General features: G+C 41.2%; 2 protein-coding genes across 5 annotated transcripts in view; one reads left to right on the forward strand and one right to left on the reverse strand.

The window, feature by feature from the left end:
• Positions 1–2026: 2026 nt before the first annotated feature.
• Positions 2027–26866, reverse strand: part of IDUA (alpha-L-iduronidase) — a 45336-nt gene continuing 20496 nt past the window's right edge. The window contains exons 1-13 of one of the 2 annotated variants that reach the window (XM_065663707.1): positions 18655–18692; positions 16890–16972; positions 16169–16276; positions 15417–15512; positions 14740–14942; positions 14202–14381; positions 12347–12563; positions 11547–11762; positions 10824–10945; positions 9408–9533; positions 8635–8711; positions 7758–7858; positions 2027–5620 (exon numbers count right to left, since the gene is read on the reverse strand). In XM_065663707.1, the coding sequence (XP_065519779.1) occupies positions 5520–5620; positions 7758–7858; positions 8635–8711; positions 9408–9533; positions 10824–10945; positions 11547–11762; positions 12347–12563; positions 14202–14381; positions 14740–14942; positions 15417–15512; positions 16169–16276; positions 16890–16968 (1626 nt within the window). In that variant the 5' untranslated portion in view covers positions 16969–16972; positions 18655–18692 and the 3' untranslated portion in view covers positions 2027–5519. Of the gene's footprint in view, positions 5621–7757; positions 7859–8634; positions 8712–9407; positions 9534–10823; positions 10946–11546; positions 11763–12346; positions 12564–14201; positions 14382–14739; positions 14943–15416; positions 15513–16168; positions 16277–16889; positions 16973–18654; positions 18693–26866 lie in introns of those variants that run through there. The other variant, XM_065663706.1, reaches the window with a different exon arrangement.
• Positions 5462–26866, forward strand: part of SLC26A1 (solute carrier family 26 member 1) — a 38893-nt gene continuing 17488 nt past the window's right edge. For 2 of the 3 annotated variants that reach the window (XM_065663699.1, XM_065663697.1), the window contains exon 1: positions 26755–26849. Coding sequence is in view for 1 of the 3 variants with exons in the window: in XM_065663695.1 (XP_065519767.1) it covers positions 6007–6103 (97 nt within the window). In the remaining 2 variants the exon portion in view is untranslated. Of the gene's footprint in view, positions 5635–6003; positions 6104–26754; positions 26850–26866 lie in introns of those variants that run through there. The other variant, XM_065663695.1, reaches the window with a different exon arrangement.

Below are 26866 nucleotides of genomic sequence, written 5' to 3' on the forward strand. Positions count from 1 at the left end.
GTCTGTGTAGAGAATTTCTAACTAGTCCCTGAATCGCAAATGCAGTAAAACATATTTTCCTTTCACTGACACTGGGATATTGCTTTAAATGATCAGTTACTGGTTCAAGCAGTGATTTACTCCCCACTGCCTGCATAATTCAGCCTCCAGTTGACCGAGAGGTATAGAACTGAAAGATACAGAACCAACAGGTCTTATGGCCATGAATTTCATGGAGGGAACCGAAAGAATAGTATCTAGACAACTCCATGCAGAAAAAAGGTAACCCAAGTCAGCATTTTTGGCATGTTTCCCACTGTGATTAGTAAAATCACATTCATTCTGGATGTTTCTTATAAATAAAACTGCTGAACCCTGAAGTTTGTCAGCAACACAAACTTTTAGAAGCCATGATTACCAACTAATCATGCAAGTGGAACAGCCCCTGCTCCTGAGACTTTCGAAAAGTATGTGTCACAAGGTTGATGCTGAGTGAACATCTTCAGAGCACTACGCTATAAAACAGCTTCTGCAAGACGCACAATTTTGTCTACAGTATGCAATGATTGCTAACTGCACTTGTTGGAATGAGCATAAAAAGCCATTAAAAGACCAAAGACTCTGCTCTGAGGCCAGAGACATTGTCTCAGGGATGCAGGGAAGTCTTTCAGCCAGCACCAAATAAAGGTGTACCTTGATAAGATGGTGAGCTACCATCTAAAGCTAAGGACAGAAACAGAAGACCAGCAGGAAGCAATGTAAACAAAAACTACACGGACAGAGATCATGGAGTGTTGAAAAAATATCAGCCTCTTGTGCTGAACTAAGTGCAAGGTCAGCACATTGATTGAATGTTCATGACTTGCCCCCCTCTCCCATGAGGAAGTATTGAGTGGAGATCTGTGAACTTAGGACTTATATCACAAGTGATTAGACAACACTAACCCTTTGCTGGAGGAGCTTGGCCTCTGTCCAGGACATTCAGACCAATTCTACCAGTCCTACAGAAGTGGAATTTTTAATGTCTATGGTTATAGTAACTGTATGAACAGAGCAGATTGGAGTTCTAGCAAGGCTCTACATGCAGGACCAAGTGCACCCTTATGGTGGTTGCTACAGTCTGTCTAGATGAGTTAGGCAGCGAAGTCCCTCAGCAACACAAGCCTGTGCCTCCAGGTTTGTAGGAGGATAGTGGAGATTCTGGAAGAATACACCATGGAGTTATACATGCCCCAGAAATCTGCCTTGTTCTTGGAGGAACACTACCCCATCAGGACCACATGTAGGCCCTCACCATATGATCTGGTGAGCTAGAAAACAGAGGGGAGTTGGCTTATATTCATTTCTCTCCACTGACAGCACGAAATGTGAAAGATGGAGTAGGGCAGGCAGTTGTAAGTGTATTCTGATACTATTTACATTTCTCTTATTATTCCATTGAGTGCAACATAAAACACCAAGGGTATATCTAGAAGCAGACACACATCAGTCTACTGTTTGAGCTGGCTAATGAGAACCAGTCTATTATTCCTGGTTTGATGTGTACGTATAGGTCCCAAGTCATTATCTCTGTCAAGCACAAACTTTCCACTAAGAAGAGAAAAGAAAAAGCTCTTTACAAATGAAAAGGACTGTTGTTTTGTCCTCAGAAGGTCCTTTAGTGCTGGCAGAAAGGCTATGACTGTGCAACAGCAGGAGGAACCCTGCAAGGATGTTGTCCTTCACACACAAGTGAACCTCCTCCAAGCAAGGACACTGCAAGGCCTGAGATCTGACCCTATGATATCATGTTGAGTTAGACCAGTTTTCCCTGGGCTGTGGTAACTGAGGCAATCTATGTATGCACTTAAGTTCCTACTTCAGCCTTGAAATTTCTTACAGTCATATTCCCCTTCATGCTTCATTTTTATGTAATGTTGAAACTTGCACCAATCAAGCTTTTATACCTTTAGAACAGGGTTTACTTCCCAAGATTAAGTTGTTGACACTAGATTTTTGAGCAGTTTCCAGAACACATTGATCAGATCCTGGTTTTACAGGCTTCATGTGAAAGATTAAAACCTGGTTTTATTGAGTAGCACAAAAGATGGTAACAAATGCAGTACATACACCATTATAAAACACTTTTTTTGAAAGGTTTTTCCCTAGCATTAATTTTAACAAATACTTGAGAAACTGTTACTTAGACCTGGAAGCTTTTTCTTGAAGAGCAGGCAAATAATCTCATGCTGGAGTTGCAGGTACACTTTCCTACTTGGGTTTATGGCCAGGAAGAGATATTACTGAGCATTCTGCAGTCTTGCTTGGGTTTTGATGCTACAGAACTACTAAGCACCTGCCAGCACTTCTGAAAACTGAAACTGTGAGGAAGGGCTGATCCCTGCCTAGTAATGCAGATGGTAGAGTTAAACATGCAGTTCTGGCAGCCCCACGCGGCAGAATCAGCAACAGATGGTTACAGAAAACTCACGTTTCAAATATTAAATACCAGTTATCTGTGACATGAAATTATGAAACAGGTAAGGGCAGCCCAAAACTTCTGTACTTTGTTCGAAATAAATTCAAGCCTGGAAATACCAAATTCTCTGCTGCAATTGTTCGGACTTGCTCATTGCTGAAAGAAATAAATTTATATCAAAGCAGCAAAGAAGAAAGAAATTCTTGCTGAAAATTCAAAACTGTTTTCTGAACAGGCAGTGCACTATTTCTGGTCAGCTCAGCTTTCCAGGCGTATTTACCACTGCCACCTGAAAAAACAGTGTGCCTTCCACGCTCTGGAGGATGTTTAATGCAAAAGCTCTAAATGAGGGACCTAGCGACAGACTTTCAAAGTGGCTAGACTTGACCTTAAGAAACTGGATTTTATTTGCATCTACAAGATGTTAAGTTCTGCCCTTGCAAATACAAATTCTGCTTTTTTGTGGCTTCAACAGCCAATATGATATTGTAGGAAATTTCACCTTGAAACTTTAGGGACATTACTTTTTGACATACATTGCTTTTTGACAAAACAAGAAAATTACAAACCACTTTAAAAGGCAGCTGCAAGCCTCATGGTTGTCTCTGCTAAGGAGCAGAAATCATGGGTCAACAGAACTCCCAGCAGTAAAAATCTTCTAAGAGACGATAACTTGCCCCAAAGGAAATTACTTACCATAGTGATAGACTTCATTCAATACAGTGAAAGAGAAGTCAATCACCACCATCTGTTCTGCACCTTTGCAAAAGCCAAATATTCCAGCAGGGCTCATCAGCTTTGCATCATTTGTGTCATATATGCCATTACAGACCTCACCTCTGAGAGGTAAAATTTAAGTTTGTCTGCTAAAGCAGGGCAGTGATCTATTTTTTGTGATTTACACACCTATACATTTTCCACTACACCCCTGCATAGCAAAATCAATACTCTTCATAACAGTTATGCTTTTTTCTTTTCATTTCAAACACCTGTGACCAGTGCACAGCCATTGATTTGATAAAGACTGCTGTATTCTGATAGTGTGGGAAAATTCTAAAGCAGAAGGCTACTCAAATAGGACATTCTAACAAGGTAAATTGTCCTCTCAAGATGTATCTTCCCCTCCTTTGGATGCACTAAAATCTCTCAAGGATCTCTACATGAATGTTTCTAAAAGTACTTTTTATTTTGTGGTTTCACTTCATACTGACAAAACAAGCATCTCTTGACTGCTGGATTTTATTTAACTGCATATTCAGATTCTTCACTTAAGGGCAGTTATTATAACTTTGAAATAAATTTTTACTATCTCTGTCCAAACAGAACTTCTCACTAACTTTTTCAGAGTTGACAAAGTTGTCAATTAAGCAGGATCTAATGGCCCTTTTCTGTTGTGCACAAGCCTTTATGGGCAATGAATTGGCAGATTAGGAAGTTACAAGTGCTCCTTATTCAAACTTCAGTGAGGCAGGAAATATTTCATCTGAATTCTGTGATAAAATGAATCATTCAAGGCTAACTTTCAGGATAAGCACATGAACAAGTAACCAGTAATAAGGGGATATAAAGTCTTATCTCATATATACTGGCTTCTTGTATATGTTTCTTTTCTGCACTGTGTGTAAGAGGCCATTTGAGGTAGTTCTGCTGTCTCCTGCTGCGCAAAGCTATTTTTTTTCTCTGAGACCTGAATGTTTCACCAAATATGCAGTCTTTGTTATGTTGGTGAGGTGGCTGAGGTCAGCAAAGAGAGCAGTAGGGGATCTGTTTGTGCAACAAAGTTGCTCCTCTTAGGGAAAACACTCAGGCTGTTTTCACTGGCATCATCCTTGCCTCTACAAGCATTTTAAAGGTGCAGTTCAAACTGTGCCAGTTGTGGAAAGAAGAGAGTAAAAAAACACCCTTGAGATTTCAGGGAACTTTGCTGTTACATAAAGTGTTTGGCAGCTGCAAGGACAGCCAGAGGTGTTCTCTAGCCCATGATCTGGGGCTATCACATGCTTGTGCACATGCTTTGCAAAGCACATGTGCTCCAACTGTTCTTGTTTCATTTCCTAAGGGTTGTCAGTAGCAGCCCTGCTCCATTCAAGAGTGTGGTCTCCTGTAATATGGAAACACAAAAGCTCTGACTAGCATTTCAGCTTTCTCCTGGCCACCCAAAGTTAAGCCTCAGGTCACTCACAGTTTGAGAGGTGACATATTCTCAGGAGAGACATTAGCTGTAAAGACTGCAGAAGGCCATGTTAGGTGACAGCAATGAAGAGAGGCTTTCAGGGTTAAAGCCTCCACCACAAAGAGGTAGCAGCTGGAAGCCACAGAGCAAACAGGCAAGTTGGGCAAAAGCAGAAAGCAGAAAAGAGGCAAGTCTGGAGGCTAGAGTTTTCTGTGCCTTTTTCCCCTTTGAGGATGAGCTGCTGCCCGTTCCTCTGCTGGTGTGAGGGAACAGCCCTGGTATCCAAATAACAGCTGCAAATGCAGAGAGAGCTCAGTGGAAAGCCCTCTGTGAGAGGACGAAGCGTCTCATACATCTGAAGACATGGCAAATACTCTGAAATAACCCACTGGAGCAGGTATGACTAATAGGCAGGGACGCAGGGATCCTTCACTCCATGTTTCATGTGCCTGGTCGCTGTGCACTTTTCCATCAAACCACTACATCAAGACAGCCTGGCAGCTGAGGCAGGCCTTTCACTCTCAGATCCTTCTTGTGCTTTTGCTGCCATTCTCGCTCACGCAGCAAAGTGATGGTCCTGCTCCTGCTGGAGTTTGTGGCTATTAGTGTGAAATAGTGAATAATAAATATTTATTCCCATAATTCATAGTTATCAAGCTGAATCCCAGCCATATAGCAGCCTCATACAATTGTACCAGCTGGACTGTCAGTTGTGGTTGCTTGATAACGCTGTCTTTTGAGCACTAAAGAGTTAATAGTGGCAGTTGTTTCTAATTTGCATTCCTAACTTGCTTCATCTGGTTCTTGGTACTCCCTCCTCAGCTTGGGAGGAGTTTATCTTTCTGGGGAGTTGGTGTTTGCAGGGAGCATATACTACCCAGCCACCAAGACAGGCACTCCTCTTTGGAGTCACTTGAAAGCTTCGATGTATTCCACAGGAAGAGAAGACAGGCCAGCCTTCCCCCAGTAGTCAATGGCACGTACTCTGTAAAAGCCGGAGACTGAACTTCCTGCAAATGGAAAGGTTAGAAATGTTCACTGTGTAAGGCTGACACCTGTGGTGCTTGCAGCATGTGGAGCAGGCACTACTCCCATACAATGTAGGTTTGTGGAATGGGTTGGGGAAGTGACAAAATAAGTTTTGCATCCTATGTGAATGTGTCTGTGCCTGTCTAACTAAAAATTATTACAAATTCTTTATGGCCAAGTACTGGCTCTTTTCCTCTGTTGCGCCAAGGACCTCATCTTTCCTCATTAGTATTTGCAAGTACAGATACAGGACTTCTGTCCTAACAGTTGTTTTGGAAGAAGGCTATGACATCTTCTGAATCCACAACTACTAACTTCCTTTTTTCTGACTGACTTTTCTGCCTGAATTTTGTCTTTGGAACAGGTTATGTGGGGACAGGATCAACAAACAGCAGCACAAGAAGCATGCAGGCTGACTGAAACCCTGCCGCTCAACTCAGGAAGCAGCACCACTTGCTCCAAAGGTGCGTTAGTTGATGTTCTGTGGCTCTCCTAGTTTTCATCCTTGATCTAGTTTGAAGAACACAGCCTTCGCTAGCAGAGTCTTTACCCTCACAAGTAATATAAATGTTTTTTCTCATCTATTCACTTGAATTTTATGTTTGGTTTTGTTGGGGTTTTTTTTAAACAAATGCCAGAAATAATAAGTGAGAATGAAGTACGCGGCAATAAATGCTGCGGAGACGAGACTTCTGAGACTTTTTCAAGCAGTCTTCTTTTTGTTGTTGTTTGTTGAAACAAACAGTTAAATCTGGCAGGTTCCCCACATGTGCAGCACTAGGTGGTAACAAATCCTAATTTCAGAGATTTGCCTTAGCCATGATCTACGGTCTTTGCTTAACTGTGTAGTCTTTACATTGTGATAATAGCTCTGAACCTTACTATGCATTCACTGCTGATGCTAAGCTTTTCCAAGCTAAGATGAGCTTACAATTCTGGCAAAAACCTCTCCGAACTGTTCTTTATTAGTATCACTCTGAGGCAAGGTCTGTCTGTATTTTACACAGCTCTGATCAGTGCTTATTAGTAATACTCATTGTAAGAGTCACACTGCAGATTAGACCACATTTGGCTAAAAAAATATCCCAAAGAACAACAAAAAAATTCACAAAGAAAAAATTGCTACTTTTTTTCAGCGTTTTTCATCTGGGTGTGTTTCTATTGCATCTAGGCTGTACTTGAGGAGAAATGACCATAGGCTCTGAAAGAAGCTTTGCCTGTTGACAAAGATAAAACTCAATGCCCTATGAAGTGAAACTTCTAAAACACAGGCAGGTAGTTAGGGCTAAAAAGAAAGCTCTAGGAAATGAGAGAAGACAAGAGCCTCTCCTTTGTTAAGTGTTCAGATAGTCAGGAGGAACCATTCTACAGGAGGACTCTTCTGTTCTGACAAGGGAGAACTCAACAGCTTAAGACTGCCAAGCTCTAACAGGGTTGGTCACAGGGACAGATGCTCACAACAAGAGTAGAATTGCGACCTTCCCCTAGAGCAGCTTAAAACACTATAAATGCAAGACAACAAACCCTTTCACAAAAGCTGGATGTGACCTCCCACTTATTTGTGTATTGATGCTGTATCCTTAGGCAGTCTAACACGTCAAGACGCAGTAGTACAAACCAAATGTTAACAAGGCAATTTGCTCCTGCTGTCCTACTGCAAAAGCATTGTACAAATTCAGGCCCATACCTGTAGGACTGAGCCCAGACTGGAGACATGCATTGCGGTAAGTCTACTAGTAAGAGCACAACTAAGCTTTGATCATGTGGAGCAATCACTAGCTACAAATAGAGACAAAAGTGCTGCTTTGCCTTTCAGAGAGCTTGCCAGGCCTGCACCTGGGCAACTGGTTTCCGTGGCAAGGAATTTACTCATGGCAATGAGTACTCATGGCAAACTAATAATGTCCTCATGACTACTTGTCAATCATTGCTTGTCCTTGAGAATAAGGCTTTCACTGAGAATGTGGCCGTAAAGGAAGGGTTGTGCTCTTATTTGTTATGGGAGTATATGTAATCAGCAAACTGCACACCTTTAGTACTTACTAGATGATGTTTCATGCACTCATAAGTGGTACTGTTAACATGACAGGTTAGATACCATCAGCATTCTTGCCTTACCTGGAGTGTAGACCCAGAGAGTAAATATTGTGTCTTTGGCATTAATTCGCTTGTATGCTTTCCCATCTGGTGAGAACTCCACTTCAAATGTCTTTATACATCTGCAAAAGAAAACCAGACAGCTCAGTAAATACAACTGATAATGCGGTGAGCAATGAAATCCTAATCTCAGTCCTACTTCAACAAGAAGGCCGAAAATAGGAAATATTCAGTTGACTCATTCCTACCAAATATGGGGTGGCATGAATTTATAGTATTAGGAAGAACCAATGCTCCACCACACCACAGAATAACACCCAGAGTGACTTGCTATACTGGGTACGTGAAGCATCCCAAACTGTTAAGCATCTTTTACTCCCAGACCAGGGCTGTCAAGGCAGAAGAGTCTAGGGAGACTGGCTTGAAAAGGGGCTAAGTCAGTGCTTCTTGAGGGAGTCTAGATGTACATGAGATTGCCTCTGACAGTTCACCTACAAAGGGTTTCCAGTCTTGTACAGCTTGCTGGAGTAAGGAAGTGGAGGTTTTCTCTTCCAGATAAAATTTCTTACAGTCAAAATCCCACCTAGGCACCTGCTGCTAATATAACCTTTATTGTGGATTTTCCTGTCTGCTATACTGAAGGCAAGTCCATAAAGATGCCACTGGATGCTAGTAAGCAACAAGCAGTTTTCCATGGCCAGACCAAAAATCAGTCAGGGCTGCTCTCCATAGTTACTGCATGTAGGTTCTACCATTCCCTTTGTCAGGCAAATACACTACATCATCTTGGGGAGCAAGTAATAATCAGTTTGCGAACTTGATGACAGGACTGGTGGCAAATTAAGGAGTAACGTGCTGGAAACTTGGTTATATCCACTGTATTCTAAAAGCTACTTACTTTGAATTTACACAGCCATCGTCCCAAAACACAATGACCTGCCCCTTTGTGAGAGGGATCAAACGGACACCAGTCACCTGTCCAAAGACACATGCCCATGTAAGAAAACTTACAAACCAGTCAGCCAAGCCATATTTCTGTGTTTATCTTTCATTACTAACCATTTGCTTTGATTCTTTCAATTGAGACCAGGAGATAAATACAAAATTTCTGGCTTTATGCCTTTGTATCCTATGTCTCCATCCTGCCAACCTTGCAGAAGACCTTCAGAGGCTCTGGGCACAACTATGAATGTGGGTGGGACTGAATTAGGAGATACAGATGTCTAATCTAAATAAGCCATGATTCCATTTTAAGTTTAGTTATCACTTGGACAGAGCCTCGGATGACATGGTTTAGTGCGAGGTGTCCCTGCCCATGGCAGGGGGGCTGGAACTAGATGATCTTAAGGTCCTTTCCAACCCTAACTGTTCTATGATTATTAACTGCAGAGCTGCTGTCAAGCTCAGTAACACATGATGTGATCTTAAAAAAGATACTGCACTTCCCAGTACTGCATTATGATTTTCCCGCTGTGGATAAATTCGCATTTATCTTGCTGATGGCTCCTGTCACTTGCTGTGTAGTGCTTTATCCTGAATCATGCCTTGGAGAGAATTGTTTACTACTTTTAAGAAATAATAGGCTTAGGTGTTAGTCCTGCTCTACTTAATGAGTTAAAGCAGGAAGCACTTTCTAATTTGGTGAGTCTGACAGAAGAATACAACACATACTTGATCAGGAACAGATCTGGGTCTTGCACAGATATGGATAACAAAAACTGACGGAATGGGAAAGTCTTGCTTCAGTGTCAGGATGCCACCTTCAGGAAATGGGAATGGGCCTGTTACCACTGGATCCTGTGAAGCCAGAGTAGTCTTGTGAGTAATCATTCATTACAGCACCTAAAGACAAACTGCTAAATCAGTGTGAAATGACTGTGTGTTTACTTTGGGACTAAATTTCCAACACAGTTGGTGCTGATAACCAGCTTATAGCCATCAAAGTTCCTCCGGCTGGGAGACTTTTCTATCTTGCCTGTTTTCCAGCTCTTCAGGAAACGGAGGCTATGACCAGCTCACAGACTGGGTTGATCACAAATGCCCTTTAGGCAAGATCTGTCACTTTTAGTAACCTCCCAGGGATACATTTCAGGCTAGTGGTCTTTACAAACCACACCCCTGTCTCTCAGCTAAGGATTCCTAGTGTGCAGTGAAGGCTATTGCTAGCTACAACAGCCACTCAGCTGGTCTCTGAGAATGAGGTTTCACCAGATTACAAGAGTACCTAAAACCCTTCTGCTGCCTTTTGGAGGGAAGAGCTGATGGCTTCCATAGTATCCCACAGGCCCTAGCAATAGTACGTTATGGTGACTGGGAACAGAAGACGCAGTACTGGACACCAAATCTAGAAAACAATTACTGGCTTTGGGCCCTTCAGGGGATAAAGTTGGCTTTCCTTATTTTTACCCATGGGTCTGAATGCATAGGGAAACCTTGGGAGAAGGAGCTAAAGTGACAGGCTGCTCACATATTCTCATATATGGTAAGTAATCTGAGCATGGTTTTTCTCAGTAGAGAGGAATCCTCAGAGAGGACTTACTCCTCAGTACTCTCTGAGGTGCATTCAGAACCAGAGGATGAGGTGAAAATGCAGGCCCCACTTTCAGCCCCCAAGAGATGCCAAGTGTCTTGTGAACTTGCATTGGGTAATTTCCACTGGGAGCTGTTTGTTTTCTGTTATTGAGGGGGGTCCATTTCAACTCTCTAATGCAGCAATTTGGCCATTCTGTAATATACACAGGGTCACATGACTTATTTGGGAATGTTGAACGAAAAAGTCTCAAAGCTCTGTCAAGTTCCAGAGAGACGGTAGAACTTGATCTGGAGCAATTCTGCCCCCTTAGTTAACGGGAGGCAATAGCAAATAAGCTAGTCATCTACATTTAGTCTCTTGTATAAAATAAATGTGCGCTAGCTACGTTTCTCTGTGTGATTTCAAGTGCATTTTCATTTGTATATAAGATGCACACGACTGTGGGCTAACAAAATTATGACTACTTGAGCTGACTTCATGTTCTCTTTAGCTGCAGTTAGCCAATTCACAAGTATTTTACCTATACAACACTTCAAGCAAACACATGGTTGTACCTCAGCATTTCTTATTTCCTGGAACTGTTCTGGGAAAGGAAAGTCAGGGCTTCCTAGCTTTTTCCACTTCAGGTAGGGATTGGTTTGGCTGTTATCCAAGTAATATGTCACATACACCAGCTCTGTAGGAACATAAAAAGAATAAAGTCTTTACTTGGATTTTAGGATTAACAAGAATAAATTGAGCAGAAGTTGCTTAAGACTACCTTCTCAAAAGTAATTTCAGAACTTCAGAGCCTGGCTTCCACTGGAAAGTCACCATGCTCACACTCCCGCAAAATTCTATGATTTGCCAAGCTTAGATTTCAAGCTATTACTTCCATAACCAGAATTGAAACCATTTTATTTTTCACACATCTGCTGCACATATTTGTTGGACAACTGCATCAACTGCATAATCATGTGGTCATGTTGGCTGTCTTCAAGTCACCTTCAGTAAGGGAACTGCCGCCCAGCAATATCCAGCCAAGGACACTGAAATTAACAGCTTTCAAAAAAAGGCAGTATTTGTAGCTGCCATTAAGGGATAGGGTCAAAGTGCAGGCATTAGGAAAGAAGAACACCATCATATCTCAGAAAATCTGGGAGTGCCCAAAAGGTGAAAGAGAAAGTTAGCAAATGGAACGCACTCTTGCAAAGAGAGTTTCACTCAACAGAAGTGTTTCAGCTGATGTTCTGTCCTAAAGATCAATTATGTGAGTTGCCTACATGATGTTTGTTTACCTCTGAGTTTGGGAAAGTGGGTGGCATTCACTGTGACAGTGCTGATGTTGGATGAAGTCCTGTTATCGTCACTTGAATACATCAGTACAGTAGCTTGCCAACTGTCCGAGGGTTGCATCTCATTTGGGGTGTGCACAGATGCCAGGACACCAACTGTGCTGTTTTCAGTGCTTTCCCCTTCACTGCTCTTCACTTCTGCAAGAATCTGCTTTTCTCCTTTAAAAAATGTGACAACTCTTAAGCATCACTCATAGTCAGTCTTGTATCAGCTTCTGATACAGAAAAGGTCAAAACATGGGGATCCATATGTTGAGATATATTCTAGCTTATTTTACCAGGTAATAGCATTCAGTCAGGCTTATTTACAACAGCAGATCATGTGCATACTACAGCATTTCTTACACTTAGCAGTATCTAAGCATATAACAGTGAATTAGGATCTATGTTTAGTATGCTACCTGGGTCTTCCAGCTGTTAGAGATTCTTAAAGACATTTACAGCCTGATGTGATGGCACAAGGGGGAAGTACCAGTCAACAAAAAAGGAGCGGCTAGCATACAGAGGGTATAAACAAAGAAGTAAATTAAACCAAATGCATAACAGACTGTCAGGCAAATCTGCTGCGCTATTAATTTCTCAGGGGAAATGAAGCTTCATTTTCATAACACAACTGGTAAACAGGGAGTAGGAGAAATCCTGCTTTTACAAATGGTGAGATGGCTGGAATAATCTCTCTTAAAGCAGGAAGCTTCTAGGTAGAAGAGGTTATTGATGTGCATTTTAATCAGTGGTTACTATACCTAGCAGTGCCAGCAAGCCCATGACAGTCAGCACTGGTTTCCGCACCATCTGGACATGAGGTGGTGCAGTATTGTTCATCTGAAAGCGTGCTGTCAGAGTCCGCTGTGTGAAGTAATGGGGGTAGTAGCTCAAGAAGGCATTATCATTACTCAGCAGTGTATAGTTGATGGTGTTGTTGGCTTTGGAAAAGAGCAGGTTTTGATGCTGGATGATTACCTGCAAAGTCATAGAGAAGATGGAACTTCACCCTGAAGAAAATCCAACAAACACACAATGTCTCTATTTTTTAATTATTTTTTTTTTTAATCTGTACAGCATATTGAAAAGAGCTGTCAGTCTGCCATATAGAAAAGTGTGAAGAACTAAAATGTTCATCACAACTCTTGGGGAAACTATTTTTTAGGCGATTAATCACTAGAAAATTTGAAGCATCCACATAATTTTGCAGGTAAAGAGTCTGTGAAGTAACTATTACAAATACTCTGCATAAACTATATTTTCTTGGCTACTACACTACAAAAGATTCTTCTCTGTCTTGAATATTAAATCCGTAAGCAGGATTTACCATCTGAATTAAATCTAAATAGTCTTCCAATTCTGGAATTATTTTGTACCCATTACTCAAGTGTCTGGGAGCTGCCCTGTATTCTGTTCCTCAGTGACTCATTTTACTCACTTGGTGCTAACATGGAATTAGTTCTTCCAGTATTTCACTGGTTGTTGTGCTGCCTTCCTGCAAATGTCAGACCTGCCAAGCTCTTTGTTTACCAGATCGTGCCTATTGGAACCAAACAGAACTTCAGAATGCTGACAATTGAAGGCTGAAAAGGTCTCATAATTGTGTTCCTGAAGGAAGACAGGACTCCAACTCCCATCCACCCAAGTATTAATTTACTGTTGGATATGTCTTTTTTCCTCTCTCTCTTCATATCACCATGTCATTATAAACACCGATATTTGTGCTCTCAAACTCTCTGCAATGCAGTCATTGAATTGTTGCTTTGGAGAAGACTGCTTCTGTATGAAGCCTAAAGGGGCTAGAAGCCTTTATCTCCATCGGAGCAGCTAATAAGATTTATCTTGTTTCTGGGTGACATACATGCTCCCAGGTTTCAGAATTACTACTTCACACAGGAGCGCTTAGACTCCAGATGCTGTATAAGGCAGAGGCTCACAGAGCAACAGGCCTTCAGTGGGAACTACTGCTATGGAGGACAGAAAGCTGTGCTCCCTCTGGGGCCTAGCTACAATGCCTGCAGGGGCAGGAGTACTGAGCATTCTTTTCTCCTTTTCTCCTTTTGCTTTTCTGATCAGCAGCAGTCATTATTAGGAGTAATTAATAATTATATAATAATGTGCATAGATATTGTAAAAAAACAGAGAATGGGCTTAAACTGAGAGTTAAAGGGACTTCTTAATTATAACAATCTTGATGAGATAAACTTACGACGGAGCTGGGAAATATTGTCTCACATAAGCGACAGCTAGTGGTAGTGAGATGATATCAGTAGTATTACATGGAGAAAGGATATGTGGCTATAGTCTTATCAGGTGGATCTGACTGGGAGACAGCATAAAGTATCTGAGACATTCTCCAGCACATAGAAGGCTAGCTCTTAGTTCTCACGGGGGTTGCTTGTTTGTTTTTTAAAGGGAAGATGAAAAAAACTAACACGAGCTAAAAAAACCTACTGAAACCAGACTATTCATGGAAACAGCAGCTGTATCAACACGGAGCTCTCTTTTTACTGAATCTGTCATTCTGAGGTGCTGCTTATAAATTGACTATAAGTTTGTTTTTGCAACTGCATTAATGCATCAGGAGACTGTACAAGACTCAGTGAAGTGAGTTACCTTCACAACCATAGCTGCATAGGTCACATCAGCTCGCCACAGTTGCGGAATGGACCATCCAACCATTGGATCTGCTTCATCATTGTATATGGCAACAGAAGCAAAATTTGGAAACAACTTCTGAATTTGCTCAACTGCTTCCACTTCTTGTTGCAAGATGTAGAGAGAACTCCCACCTCCCTGCAACAATATTTCATACTTGCTTAGTGAAAGTGACTGAACACACTGACATAAACATATTCTGAAAACATGTTCCTGGAGTCCCTGGGAAGCTGTTAGCATTTTTACCTAATCCACTACAGCATGTGCTGTTTCCGTATAAAATGGAAAAGAGATCAAGGAGATTATTTCCCTCTGGGAACTAAGCAATGGCAAATTTGCAGCTGTGTATCTTCAGAGATTCATTAGAATAGGTAGCCATGCTTCCTGCTTTATGCTGCACACTCATCTAGAAATCCACTTCATAAATAAGAATAAAATGTAACTTGTACTGAATTGATGAAAGAAAAATAGCCTTAAACTGAAATCTTGGACCGACCTTCTTATGGAGAGAGATGTAGTCCAGCCTTACACCAGTCTCCCCTGTGAAGAAGTTAGTTCCGTTGTAGCAATGACACAGAAGACTCCAGCATATGGGTGACTTGGGTAATGGATGGAAAGAATCCCCAGGCCCCCCAAATTTTAGTAGAGGACTGGCTGCTCTTAATCCTTCTGAGCAAGCATCATAATAGTTGAGGAACCCTAAAGTCCAAGCAAATGCATATATCAGAGATGGTAACTCAAATTAAATTCTTGATCTAAAATAACAAATGTTATAACTATTATTGCATTTATTGGCAGGACCTCATAAATTAGGGTTACTCTTTCCTGGGAACTGACAACATGAAAAGATATTGAAACCTCAGCTGCATTCATGAACAGATGCACACTCTACCTCCTTACCCCCAATAACCTTTACTTACACACAAGTAACAAACCGTGTCTTCATTTAATTCCTGTTCTTCTTTCCCTGTTCTGCTATCCCTGTATTTATACTGATGTCCAAGCAGGGAACAAAGTATAGTCAGCAAAAGAGACTAACTTTCAGATTCCTTCTCTCTCCGTCTACCTTATTTCTTTGACAGTTATCTCCCCTTTCTCATTGTCACCCTTCCACCCAACTCACAAACCTGCCCCACTACACTACACCAGTTATGTGCTCCAAAGCATGCTTACCTTTCACTGTCATAGACACATTGTCAAAGTCATGATGGTCTGGTTCATTCCATGTTTCAAAATTCCATTTAGCAACATGCTCCAATCCATACCTATCTGTAGAAGAGACCTCATTTATTAGTGAGCTGCATATTCAGACAATCCTATTAATTAGTCACTGATCCAGACAATCTTATTGATTAGGGTTGCAGGTGAGGTTCAGCACCCACAGCAACAACAGGATATAAAAGTTACCTATTTTCAATAATGGGGGAAATGAGATTTTGGTAGTGTCAAAATGACCTCTCATTTTCAATCAAATGCAGCAATATTTGAAAAAGATGAAAGGTGAGAGGGAGATGATGTGAACTATAGCCTTGTGGTTAGGCCATTTACCTAGCCTGAATTCAAATTGAGGCTTCTGACTCATTATAGAAAGTTGAAGCTGCCGTGTGGGAATTATTCAGGTTACCATGTCCTAGCACAAGCTGGTGGTTTGCAACCACAGCAACATAATGAAGTTAAAAGTCAGTCATCAGAGGCAGGTCAATGTGCTACCCAGAACATACTACTCATTTAGGCAGTTGGTCATGGGTCATCAAAAAAATGGGCTTTTATTGCCATTGTCTCCTGTTCCATGTTGAAATCCAGGATCTTAAAATTGATCACAATACACAGAACCTTTTGACCTAGTTAGAATGGATTACAACAGAATAAATAACAGGTCTTTTTGGTCTTTTTTTCTTCCCCCCCTTTTTTTTTTTTTAACTTACCTATGTATCTGCTGGCCAGAAGTGTAATTAAGTTTCTCCATCTTATTACCTGTTCTTTATCTTCAAAATCTAAAAAATATCCTGATGGATTCCCCATCAATTCAAATCCTAAAAAAGACAGAAGATTGGTCTCCTTTGTTTTGTGAATGCCTCTCCTTTTGTTTAACAAAGGGCTTATTGAATTATTTGAAACAAACTTATTAATGAAGAAATGTCATTAAATGGGCTTTCTTTCCTGTTTCTACATGTGCCAACCAAGAATATTTCAAATCTGAGATTGTACATCCTTGCTACTTGTCAATAGCTATATAATCAATACTAATACTTACCTTCATAAATTCAGGGCTCAGAGAGAAATTCGAATAGCGGATATTTACAGAAATTCAAGGAAAGCTATAATTTGAGTATCTGCTTCTCTGGCTCTTTTAGGTACATGTTAATGTGTCCAAAGCTTTCTCCTCTTCAAGAGATCTCACTTCTCAATTCATACATCTCAAACTGTTGTGGAAGGCAATGTAAAACCACTTATGTTGTCTTAATTTCTGTAAAAGTATTTTGCTCAAACTGTTTACATTTACAGAGCCATGAGGTAAAGGCAAGCAGGAAAAGAATGAATTTTTATCAAAATCAGCTTTGGCAAAGCTCTCCACTAATCTTCTGATGATTGTACAATATGGGCAAACAGATGTGGCAAGCTGTGTATGTATGGAGCTGTCCTTACCTGGAATTAGCTTATATTCCCACAGGCGATCCATAAGGTTATCCAAAGCAGTAAAATTGTAGTGAAGTTTTCCATTCATCACTCTAAAGAATACCAGTAACAAAAAGTAAAAATGTAAACATTACAGCAAAGGTGGCACTTGGTTGCAGATGAGGGGTCAGATGGCTGCTGCCTTCTGGCTCTCAAAATTTACACGTAAATGAAGTTCTTGGAATTGCATAAAAACTTACTTCCTCTAAAGCGATCACAAGCAAGTCATGTTTCCTGCATAATCCATGCCCTTTACCTATGCCAGCAGCAGCACCAGAAGCAATATAATGAGCTTCTTTGCTGGATTTTGAGGTTTTAACATGAAATTAATATGATATTAAGGTTTTTAACTCTTTGCGGAAGTGAAATTTACCCAGACTTATCTTGGCTAAGCTGTTTCTCAATTTCCATTTGATTGCCTATTGTTAGGCCAGCTGGTTTCCACACTGTCTCATATGCAGTCTTTCTTAATGTTTTCTTAATTTGCAATACATGATATAGCTTTTTTAGGTATGCTCCTTATGTATTTAGGTCTAGCTGTATGTATTTGTATCTTTCACAGAATGCTGATTTTATGCACACAATGTCTGTAACTTTTACTTCACTATTAGCATTTGCTAACAGTGCACTCCCAGGATCTCAGGCTGCCATCCTGTTACCTAGCTTTGAATACATGTGTTCAAAGACTTAGGAGTAGCCCAATGATGCATCCCTTTGTGTCAGTGAATCTTGCAGGAACAATGGTAGTAAAACTTGGGCAGGCACCTGCATAGGAACACTGAAGTTCTTTTACACAGGGGATGAAAACTGTCATTTGCAATTTATCTGCGATATATTTGAAGATACGCTTTAAATTCCTGAAATTATTCTCTTGCCTCTATCCAGTGAAAACAAACATAATGTACTATGTGGGCTGGTTTATGATTTCCCATAACCTCTGAACTTGTGGCCTGGTTTAACAGAAATCTGCCAGGGCAGGAGAATTTTTGCCAGTATGAAGTGCCTAACAGGAATTAAACATGAACTTCTGTTGGCAATATTTTGGTAGTGTGACTTACTGCGTTTTGGCCGAAGCCACGGCTTTGGCCCGACACCCAAATTCTGACCTCAGTATGCCCTGAGCAAAAAAGGCTTTGTAAGCACCCTTGCGGTCAGTCCAGCCCTGGTCGTACGGGAGAGCTGATTAGGGTCTTGCCAGCCTTGCCAGAGTATACACCTAATTTCTCTGTTACGGGGTAGCCTGAGATCTGCTTTGCTGTTTTGCCTACTTCTTCCTAGTCACCTTGCCTCTGCTTGGGTGGAAAGCAGATGCAATGTCTTAGATATGATGGAGGGGTAGGAGAAAATCACTTACAGTTCCTGTAACTGATCAGTGCTAGCAAGGCATGCTGGGCACATGGGATAAGAAGTGAGAATGGTGCAGTTAGCAGTCCTCTTCAATAAATACTGGGCTCTGCTCTGATTCACAGCTTCTTTCTTTCCCATGCACTTCTGAGCCTCTTAGACTAAGGGTTTTCCTCTGCAATTTCTTGCCAACAAAAGGTTTCAGTGAATTGCAGAAGCAAGTCTGAAGTTCTCAGAGAATTAGGAAAGGCTGACAGAATTGCCTAGTGAATAAAGATGGGAACTGTGCAACCTGAAGAGGATTAAGTGCCATCAACATATCTGACTATGTCCTAAGAGAGGAAAACATGACAGGCAAAACAAATGTAAGTGTAAGCTATATCCACTGTACCAGCTCCATCTGTGATGCAGCCAAGCACACAATCTTGGCTCCAGCATGGTCACACTCTTTCATCAAAGACCTGAAGTTAGCTTTTCTCTATGTCCTACCACCATGACAGAATTGCCATGTCTGCAGCCACTGACGGGCTTACAATTCCTGCCGGATCAAATGGTGCAACTCTGAAAGAAGAAAGTAGCAGAAAGATATTTACTTTAGTATCCACAATAGCATTTTAGAGGTTAGTCTTGAACTCAGCAATGGACATTCAGAACGAAGGTGGGTTTCTGGCTGAGACAGAGGCTATAAAAACAAACAAATAAAAAAAATCCTGACAGTCCTATTCCAAAGTTCAAAGACAAATATTTTATTGCAAAAGGTAGCTCTGCTCCCTCAGATCCATTAACTATTTCCAGTTGTACCCTGTGTTCTACTGAAATATTTGCTTACATGCACACTTACAGCCAGTGAGCATAAGAATGATTAACTCTACTGTCTTGTAAAAATTTAATAACCATTTAGGTAATAGCAAATTAACAAGTGTTTTCCAAGTCCAGTCTAAGGTCTACGCAGTACTGCATGAAAATATACAGGTAAATAGGCTTTCTATCTCATGTATGTACACTTAAGGTCCCAGCATACCTACGTTTTTCTTCCTGTATCAATTAAGCAAAACATTTAAACCAGAATGCCATTGCTAGCCACGACTGAAGTGATGGTATGTGAGATCCTGTCTTACGTGTGTAGGTTCAGGGGCACTTCTTACATCCTTTGACTGATCTGTCACTTTAAGAGAATATTTTCTTGCTTGCAAATGGATTAAACAGTATTGCTTCTACCAATAAGATGATTACTTGACTAACAGGATTTCTGCTTGCTCAGATCTTGATCTCATCCTTACCTATGCTACCTTTCTGATGTAAAATTCATGGGGGTTTTTATAACCTATAAAGGATCACTAGCATTTGGGTTGCATGCTTGCATGCCATGTGGTATCTGGAAGCCATGCTGATTGCTGCACGTGAGGCACAGCAGGACTTTCATAAGCTGGTATTTACAAATGCTCTTACTGAGGAAGACTGGCTCAACTGCTAGGCTGCTACAAGGAGTGCTATAAATGTAATTTTAGGACACTGAAGATTAGATCAAAACTCTTACAGGCAGATTTACCCTGACCCAGGATAAATCCACTTGACATTGTCAAAGTTGTTCAAAACAGCTTTGAACACCTGGTCTAGGACCTGCTGCTGCAACACTGTATTTACGATAGGGCTCCTGGTTAGCAAGCTCATGCACATTTATAGCCTCCTACGTTGGTGTTTTTTGTTTTTTTTTTTTTTTTTTTTTGACTGTTTCTTTTGTGATCTCTCTGCCCTTAAGTCTTGGTTTCTACACACCACTGTCTTGATTTATGAACATGCAGAAGGCTAGGTCCTTGCCATTCATCTGAGTACTTGCCAGACTGGGACTGCTGTTGGGTATTTCTGATGTGAAGCAGCAATCGCTGTCCTGTCTGTGCTTGGCTTTCAAATGTTCATCACCTGGTCTTTTTCCAGAAGATTTGCCAGACAAAGTCTTTCCCATCTTCAGCTATAACAAGCAGCTACACTAAAGCATGTTTACTGGCATTGTGGCACCAATGCTCTTATATGCCCCAGGCCTGAGGCTGCTATACTCCAGAGACTGCTGCCTGCTGGTGAAGTCTTTTTCCAGCCTTTGCCATGGTTGTCTCAGTTCCAGACCCATTTTTACGAGCTGCTTCTTGAGATCAACAACTGTGCTGTGAACATGAAGAGCAGTGATGAGTATGCAAGGGAATCCACTGACCGCTACAAAATCTGGTTGCTGTCTTCCTTGGAAAGGCTTGCTTCATGGGCATCCTTTGTTGACTCAAACTCATGTTAATGTTAACATGTTCATGTTAACAGCTTTGCACTGTTTCCCTTTACTGGAGTAAGATTTTTCCAGTACTGAGGGAAATTATTTTCAGGCACATAGGCAGCTAGTGGATAGCTCGCCAGAGTGCTCTAAGACAGTCACGTTGTACTTATCCATGCCAGTTTCAGCCTACTCCCATTCACAAACTTAAGCTTTTGGGAGGGCAGGGATAAAGTAGTTTTGGCTGCCATCCCCCTGCATCACACCCAGATGTGATCCAGTTAGCACACCTGTCTTACATTGTTCCTTAGCCTACAGCTACAGCTTTCGTCCTGTGCCCAGAATCTGCTGTTTTCCTTCCACCCTGGGTTGATCTTATCCAGCAATATAGTTGCACATCCTGGAAAGCACACACACACACATTTGACCAAATATCTACAGAGAAGAGAGTAACAAAAACAGAGACAGGCAGTATCCATCATTATCCATTCTGGGTAATCTTCAGTGAAGTAGTGTATCTCCGATTACACTTCAGTTTCAGTTCATCAAACCTTATTGTAATGTACTGAACAAAATTTCTCATCCTGACATTCTGACTCAGCTAGCGTGGCCTCCCTTTGCATTTCTGGTAGACACAGTTACCATGCACATCAGGAGCTTGCTGTCACCAATGTCTGAGAACAGTCTTTCTTCTGGTAGATTGGCCATACTGGCTGGCTAACACCACTCCCAAGGCAGCAGAGCCTGTTTACATCCTTACTGCTGGGAAAGATTGCTCCCCTAGTGCAAATGCAGCCAAGAAACAGGAATAGAAAACTGACTGAAGGTGTTGGCAGAGGAGAGGTTCAAATGACACTTTAAAAGTAAACATTTTTCAGCAGGGTATTGGCCAACTTTAGACTTGAAAGGTGCACTCCATGAAGGAGTCACCTAAAAATGACCCTGCTCCATGGGAAGTTTTCTATATACAGTCTTAGACAGAAGTAAAAGTGTAGTCTAAAATGCTACCCTGTTATGGTGTCTGCTGAGATAACGGAATTAGGTACCACTATCCATTTGACAGAGATGCTTAGCTATGTGCCGGACCATCAGCTGCAGTTTCTGCAAACATACGCTCCCACGGCCATGGTGCCACAACACGGACCAGTGGTAAAACTGAAACTGTTATTCTGATGAATGTAAGTATCACAGAATCACAGAATCACAGAATCCCAAGGGTTGGAAGGGACCTCAAAAGATCATCTAGTCCAACCCCCCCACAAGAGCAGGGTAACCTACAGTACATCACACAGGAACTTGTCCAGGCGGGCCTTGAATATCTCCAGTGTAGGAGACTCCACAACCCCCCTGGGCAACCTGTTCCAGTGCTCTGTCACTCTTACAGTAAAGAAGTTCTTCCTGATGTTAACGTGGAACTTCCTATGCTCCAGTTTACACCCATTGCCCCTTGTCCTATCACTGGATATCACTGAAAAAAGCCTAGCTCCATCATCCTGACACCCACCCTTTACATATTTGTAAACATTGATGAGGTCACCCCTCAGTCTCCTCTTCTCCAAGCTAAAGAGACCCAGCTCCCTCAGCCTCTCCTCATAAGGGAGATGTTCCACTCCCTTAATCATCTTTGTGGCTCTGCGCTGGACTCCTTCAAGCAATTCCCTGTCCTTCTTGAACAGAGGGGCCCAGAACTGGACACAATATTCCAGATGCAGCCTCACCAAGGCTGAGTAGAGGGGGAGGAGAACCTCTCTTGACCTACTAACCACTCCCTTTCTAATGCACCCTAAGTATGCATGATAATTAAATTCCCCCTCTCAAGAGTAAATCAAGAGTAAACAGTTGTTGCAGCAGTTAACTGCTGTCAGAGGCACTCTTAGATACAGAGTCCCAAGGAACTGCTCACTGCCTTCCTAGAGTCCATTATGCCGTTTTAGGGATCATAAAACTCCAGAACAGACACAAATGCCCATCTAACCTGGAGAAGAGCTCAGTGTCCAAGGCCAACATCTTCACTGGAAAGATGTAGGAACAAACACCAACAAACTATACCAGTTCAAATTCATGCTACTACCAGGTCCTCCAGAAGGAACTGTATTCAAGAAGTAACTGTTTTGTTTCTTTAGCCAGAAGAGCAGGCTGTTGAAGTGACAACAAATCACACAAGCTGTGAGCACAGCATTTTCAAGATGAAGGTCAAAAGTTCTGGATAGGATATGTCAGCAAGTTTATCTTTTCCAAGAGGGCAACTTGTTGCCCTCCAAGCACCTCTTACAACACAAAAGGATCCTGCCTCCTTGTTTTTTACTTACTTTTGCAGTTACCAGGAATGAAATTAAGCCAGTTTAAAGTTCTGTTACAAAGACCTTGTTTGCTTCAAAACCACGGTCTGCATAAGTTTCTTGTTCTGCTGAGTACTTAAAAAACTTCGGGACCTTAAAAGCAGGTCCTAAGGACTGTAAGCACTATGGAAATAATGCCTCAGAGTACAAGAAGAGCAGAATAGCCCTCATTAGCATTCACCTTTCCAGAGGCTACTTTCTCAGCAGTTACTGCTCCAGGTTTCTTCAACGTCAACCAAAAACCCCCTACATTGGTACTTCAGGTTTAAGCACAAGATCATTAATGAATAACTATGAAATCAGCAGGCTCCTGGGTTATTAATAAACAACACTTCCCCCTTCTGAATTTAGTGGAAACTGACAATACAGAACTCATTCACATCAGAGCTGCTCCTATCACATTCTTGGTGCACTTGCTCTTGCTTTCTATGATCATTCAGATAGGGTAAATCAGCTCCCTTCCATGAAATCCCCATATCCCAAAACAACTAAAATCACTGTTCATGAACACTGATTCTTCCTCTCTGTCAGTCCCTAGGCAAAACACAGCCTGTGCTTTTCCACATGCTTTGCAGACCAAAAACCTCATCCAGAAGCTTTTTCAAAGCTGCAAGGCGAAACTACTGCACCCATGCTAAAGAACTGGCATATTTTACCACTTCCGGGCTTATTTGTTAGCATTAATACTCCTCTCCATTTGCCTTTCAGCTATACCATCTGTGTAAGCTGAAAATCCGCTTGCTTTATAATTATGGCACAGCTTCTGCACAGAAGCACAATGCTGAAGACTTCAGTCCATGCTGTGCCCATACGATGCATAATTCACTCACCCTATAGCATGAATGAGTCTGCCCAGCAGTAATGGGAGGATGCATTACGAAACCACACAGCCAGGCAGCATCCAGCCCTTGCTGATGTCAGAGCTTGTCACAGTTAATCCATCCACACAATCAACTGGCATGATACATGCGCAAAAGGAAGGATGGGTATGAATCTCTATGGTTTAGGAAAAAACTGGCTTCAAAAATGCAAAATACATAATCTGTGATTTATTGGAAATCCCTGCCTCTTCTACAAGCCAGCCAGGAGACTGCGCATTCAGCTGAATCTTTTAATTTTTTTAATACATAAAAATAGAATTGACTTTGATTTATACGGCATCTTAATTAGCTTCTTTCCTCTTTGAAATTGGCGTCATTTGACCTTTACCTTTCAAAGCAACTCACAAAATCCTAAAACTCATGCAGAGAAGTGCAAGCAAACAATGAATGCTTTCAAGCTGATGCTAATCACGGCCTATGATTTTCCATTTCTTACTCAGCCTGCTTTTGTGAGCACAGTCTCAGTCCTACTTTCAGCAATGAGCATGCTGTGTGTGAAGGGAAGAGAGAAAAAGGCAGACAAAGCATCAACAGCTTCCTGTGACGAGGTGAGTTAGCTTGTTAGGAAAATATTGTTAAGACTGTTATGTCTCTTCCCCCCCACACTTTCCCCTTTTAAAACAAATTCCAGATGTAAAAGGGTAAACAAGAAAAGCAAGCATAGTGATTTAGGAAAAGGCATCAGGCATTTTAGTATCTAGCCTCTCCAGACATGTGAATATATCTGATCAGATCATCTAGGCATGGATAATTTAGACTGTTGTGAGATCTTGTTGTGATCCCTTGTTGAGACCTGTTGTGCCAACATTAATCCAGGAAGGGAAGTAATCAAATAATGATAAGGTGAATCCAGTAGCAGAAAATGCTTTTGACTGATTCATCACTACAAATTTAAAGGCTCAGTCAGAGACTGAAAGGTAGGCTCACTCACCATGTATGAGCTGGGCTGAGAGAGGACACCTTCATTTCTGACCGAGTTTGATATATGGAAGTGATTTCCTCCTGTTTAACACATGGCTACAAGAAAAATGTCACTGTGTTTTTATGCTGTCCTTGATAATGGAACTCCAAATGATATCATATATAAGTAAAAGTTTGGACAAGAGGGGATAGGAAGACTAAATCAATAACAAATTTTAAAGGGTGACATTTCAGATGTACAAGGAAGAGAAATTATGATGAAATGTTAAAACTAGTTTACTTCAAGCACATAACTCCTTTTGGCACTGCCTGGGAAAGCTGTCACTGAACTTTTCTTTCCAAACAGCTGCACAACTGTTGTCTGTATGTATCCAGCATTGTAATTCAAGCACTCAGCCTAATACTGCATCTTCAGTAACAAGTCTCCATGGTACATATCAAACTTACTGGTTTTACTTCATAGTCCTGCTATTGTCACTCCTCCATTTTCACATCTTTATTTTTCTGTTTATGCTCCTTCTGTTCTCTTGCCTTTTAGCTGTACGCAGAAAGAGTCATCCAAATTCTGCGAATCCAATTATAGCACAGGACCCATCTTATTTACTGTTGTGCAATATCACAATAAGGAGTTGAAGTGATTGCCCTTCATGATGCCAACACAAGAAGAACCAAATTCAACAGTGCTCTACTTAGTCTTCTTTGTGCATCTTGCAAGCTCTCAGGCTGCTCATAGTCACCACTCACATGCTGCAACTGCACCTGAAATTCAGCATTAATACACAGTGTGGTACTTCTATTAGACGTTTTTCTTTTCCCAACTTACAGTTCTCAAAACTTGTCTCCATTTGGTGAGATCTGTGTTGAAAAGCATACAAAGGGGCAACTAACAAACAGCCTAAGAAAGAAAAATACTGAAAAAGAAAAAGGTGCAAAGATTTGCAGCTAGATTTCTCAGCTGGTGTACTTCTCTAATGTTGAAAGTACAGGTAGCACATAGTGTCTGACCAAGTACAGCTGCTCCTGGATGTACATACATGGCAGATGTATTTTCAGGCATGTCTTTCTCTATCAGTCCTTGCCTGTCCACTGTACACCTAAACTTGACTATATCACTTATTTGCAAAATGAAAAATAGAAGTGGTCTTCACTAAATGATACCTAGTTTGTTTCCTAACTTACTGATGTTTAACAGCTTACGATGATGCAAAGGCGAAGTCATATACTGTCTTGCTCTTAATCTTTCAGAATTTTTTGATGAGTGGTTTCTGAATGCTTCAGAACTGCCAAATGAGCACTATAACCCAGTCTGGAAAGAGCAGCTCTTTAAATGGCATTCCAGGGCCTGCTCTTGGCTCTTGAATATAAAATATGGCAAAACATCTTTCAATTAAGGAGGTGAAACTAACCAACTGCATTTGCAGACAATTTTCAATGGGATGCAAACCTACATGTCTCTTCAAACTGAAAGACGATAATTCTATTCAGAACCTAGTTTTGGCACTACTACTTATGCTAGTGGGGTGTTATTAAATATGGCAGCAATAGCTCTTTCACTCCATGGTCTTCATGTTCATGTATAACCTTTTTAATTCTTTCTTCCCCCATCCCAAACAACTTCCAGTAATAAGAAAAATAGTGCATTATATTCTGTGCTTACAAACATGAAATTTAACCTCACAATGCAAGAAGAAATCATCTTTTTTTTGCACATAGAAATGGGGTTTGAATAGCTAGTTACAATTACACATGAATGCAAGGAATGGGTGAAGAAGCCTCAGCATTCCTGAGGGACTATCCTTGCCACAGTAAACTTGCCTCTAAGATTTACAAATATCAGTAGCAATGTTCACACTAAACCAATCAACAAGCAGGCTTTGGTTTCACAGTTCTGGCTGTTTACGGATGAAAAAGCAGGCAGTTTTATTTACAAGGCAGACAAACTCAACTCCATTACACTGAATTGCAGCTGAAGGTACACAAAGTCTTCCTAGACATTAGGAATCATTAGCCAAGACCTCTCCATGATGTATTTAAATAAAAATCCTTTTTAGAATGACATAACTCCATTAATAACAGCTCAACACTGTCTAGGACTGCAATACTATTTGATCCCATGTAGTGCCACTGGTTCTATTAAAACAGAGTAACAGGGATGAATAAGAAGACAGAGATTACCAACCCCTATAATGTAATGATTTTATGTTT

This window comes from Lathamus discolor, chromosome Z, assembly GCF_037157495.1.
Source record: "Lathamus discolor isolate bLatDis1 chromosome Z, bLatDis1.hap1, whole genome shotgun sequence".
Taxonomy (NCBI): Eukaryota; Metazoa; Chordata; class Aves; order Psittaciformes; family Psittacidae; genus Lathamus; species Lathamus discolor.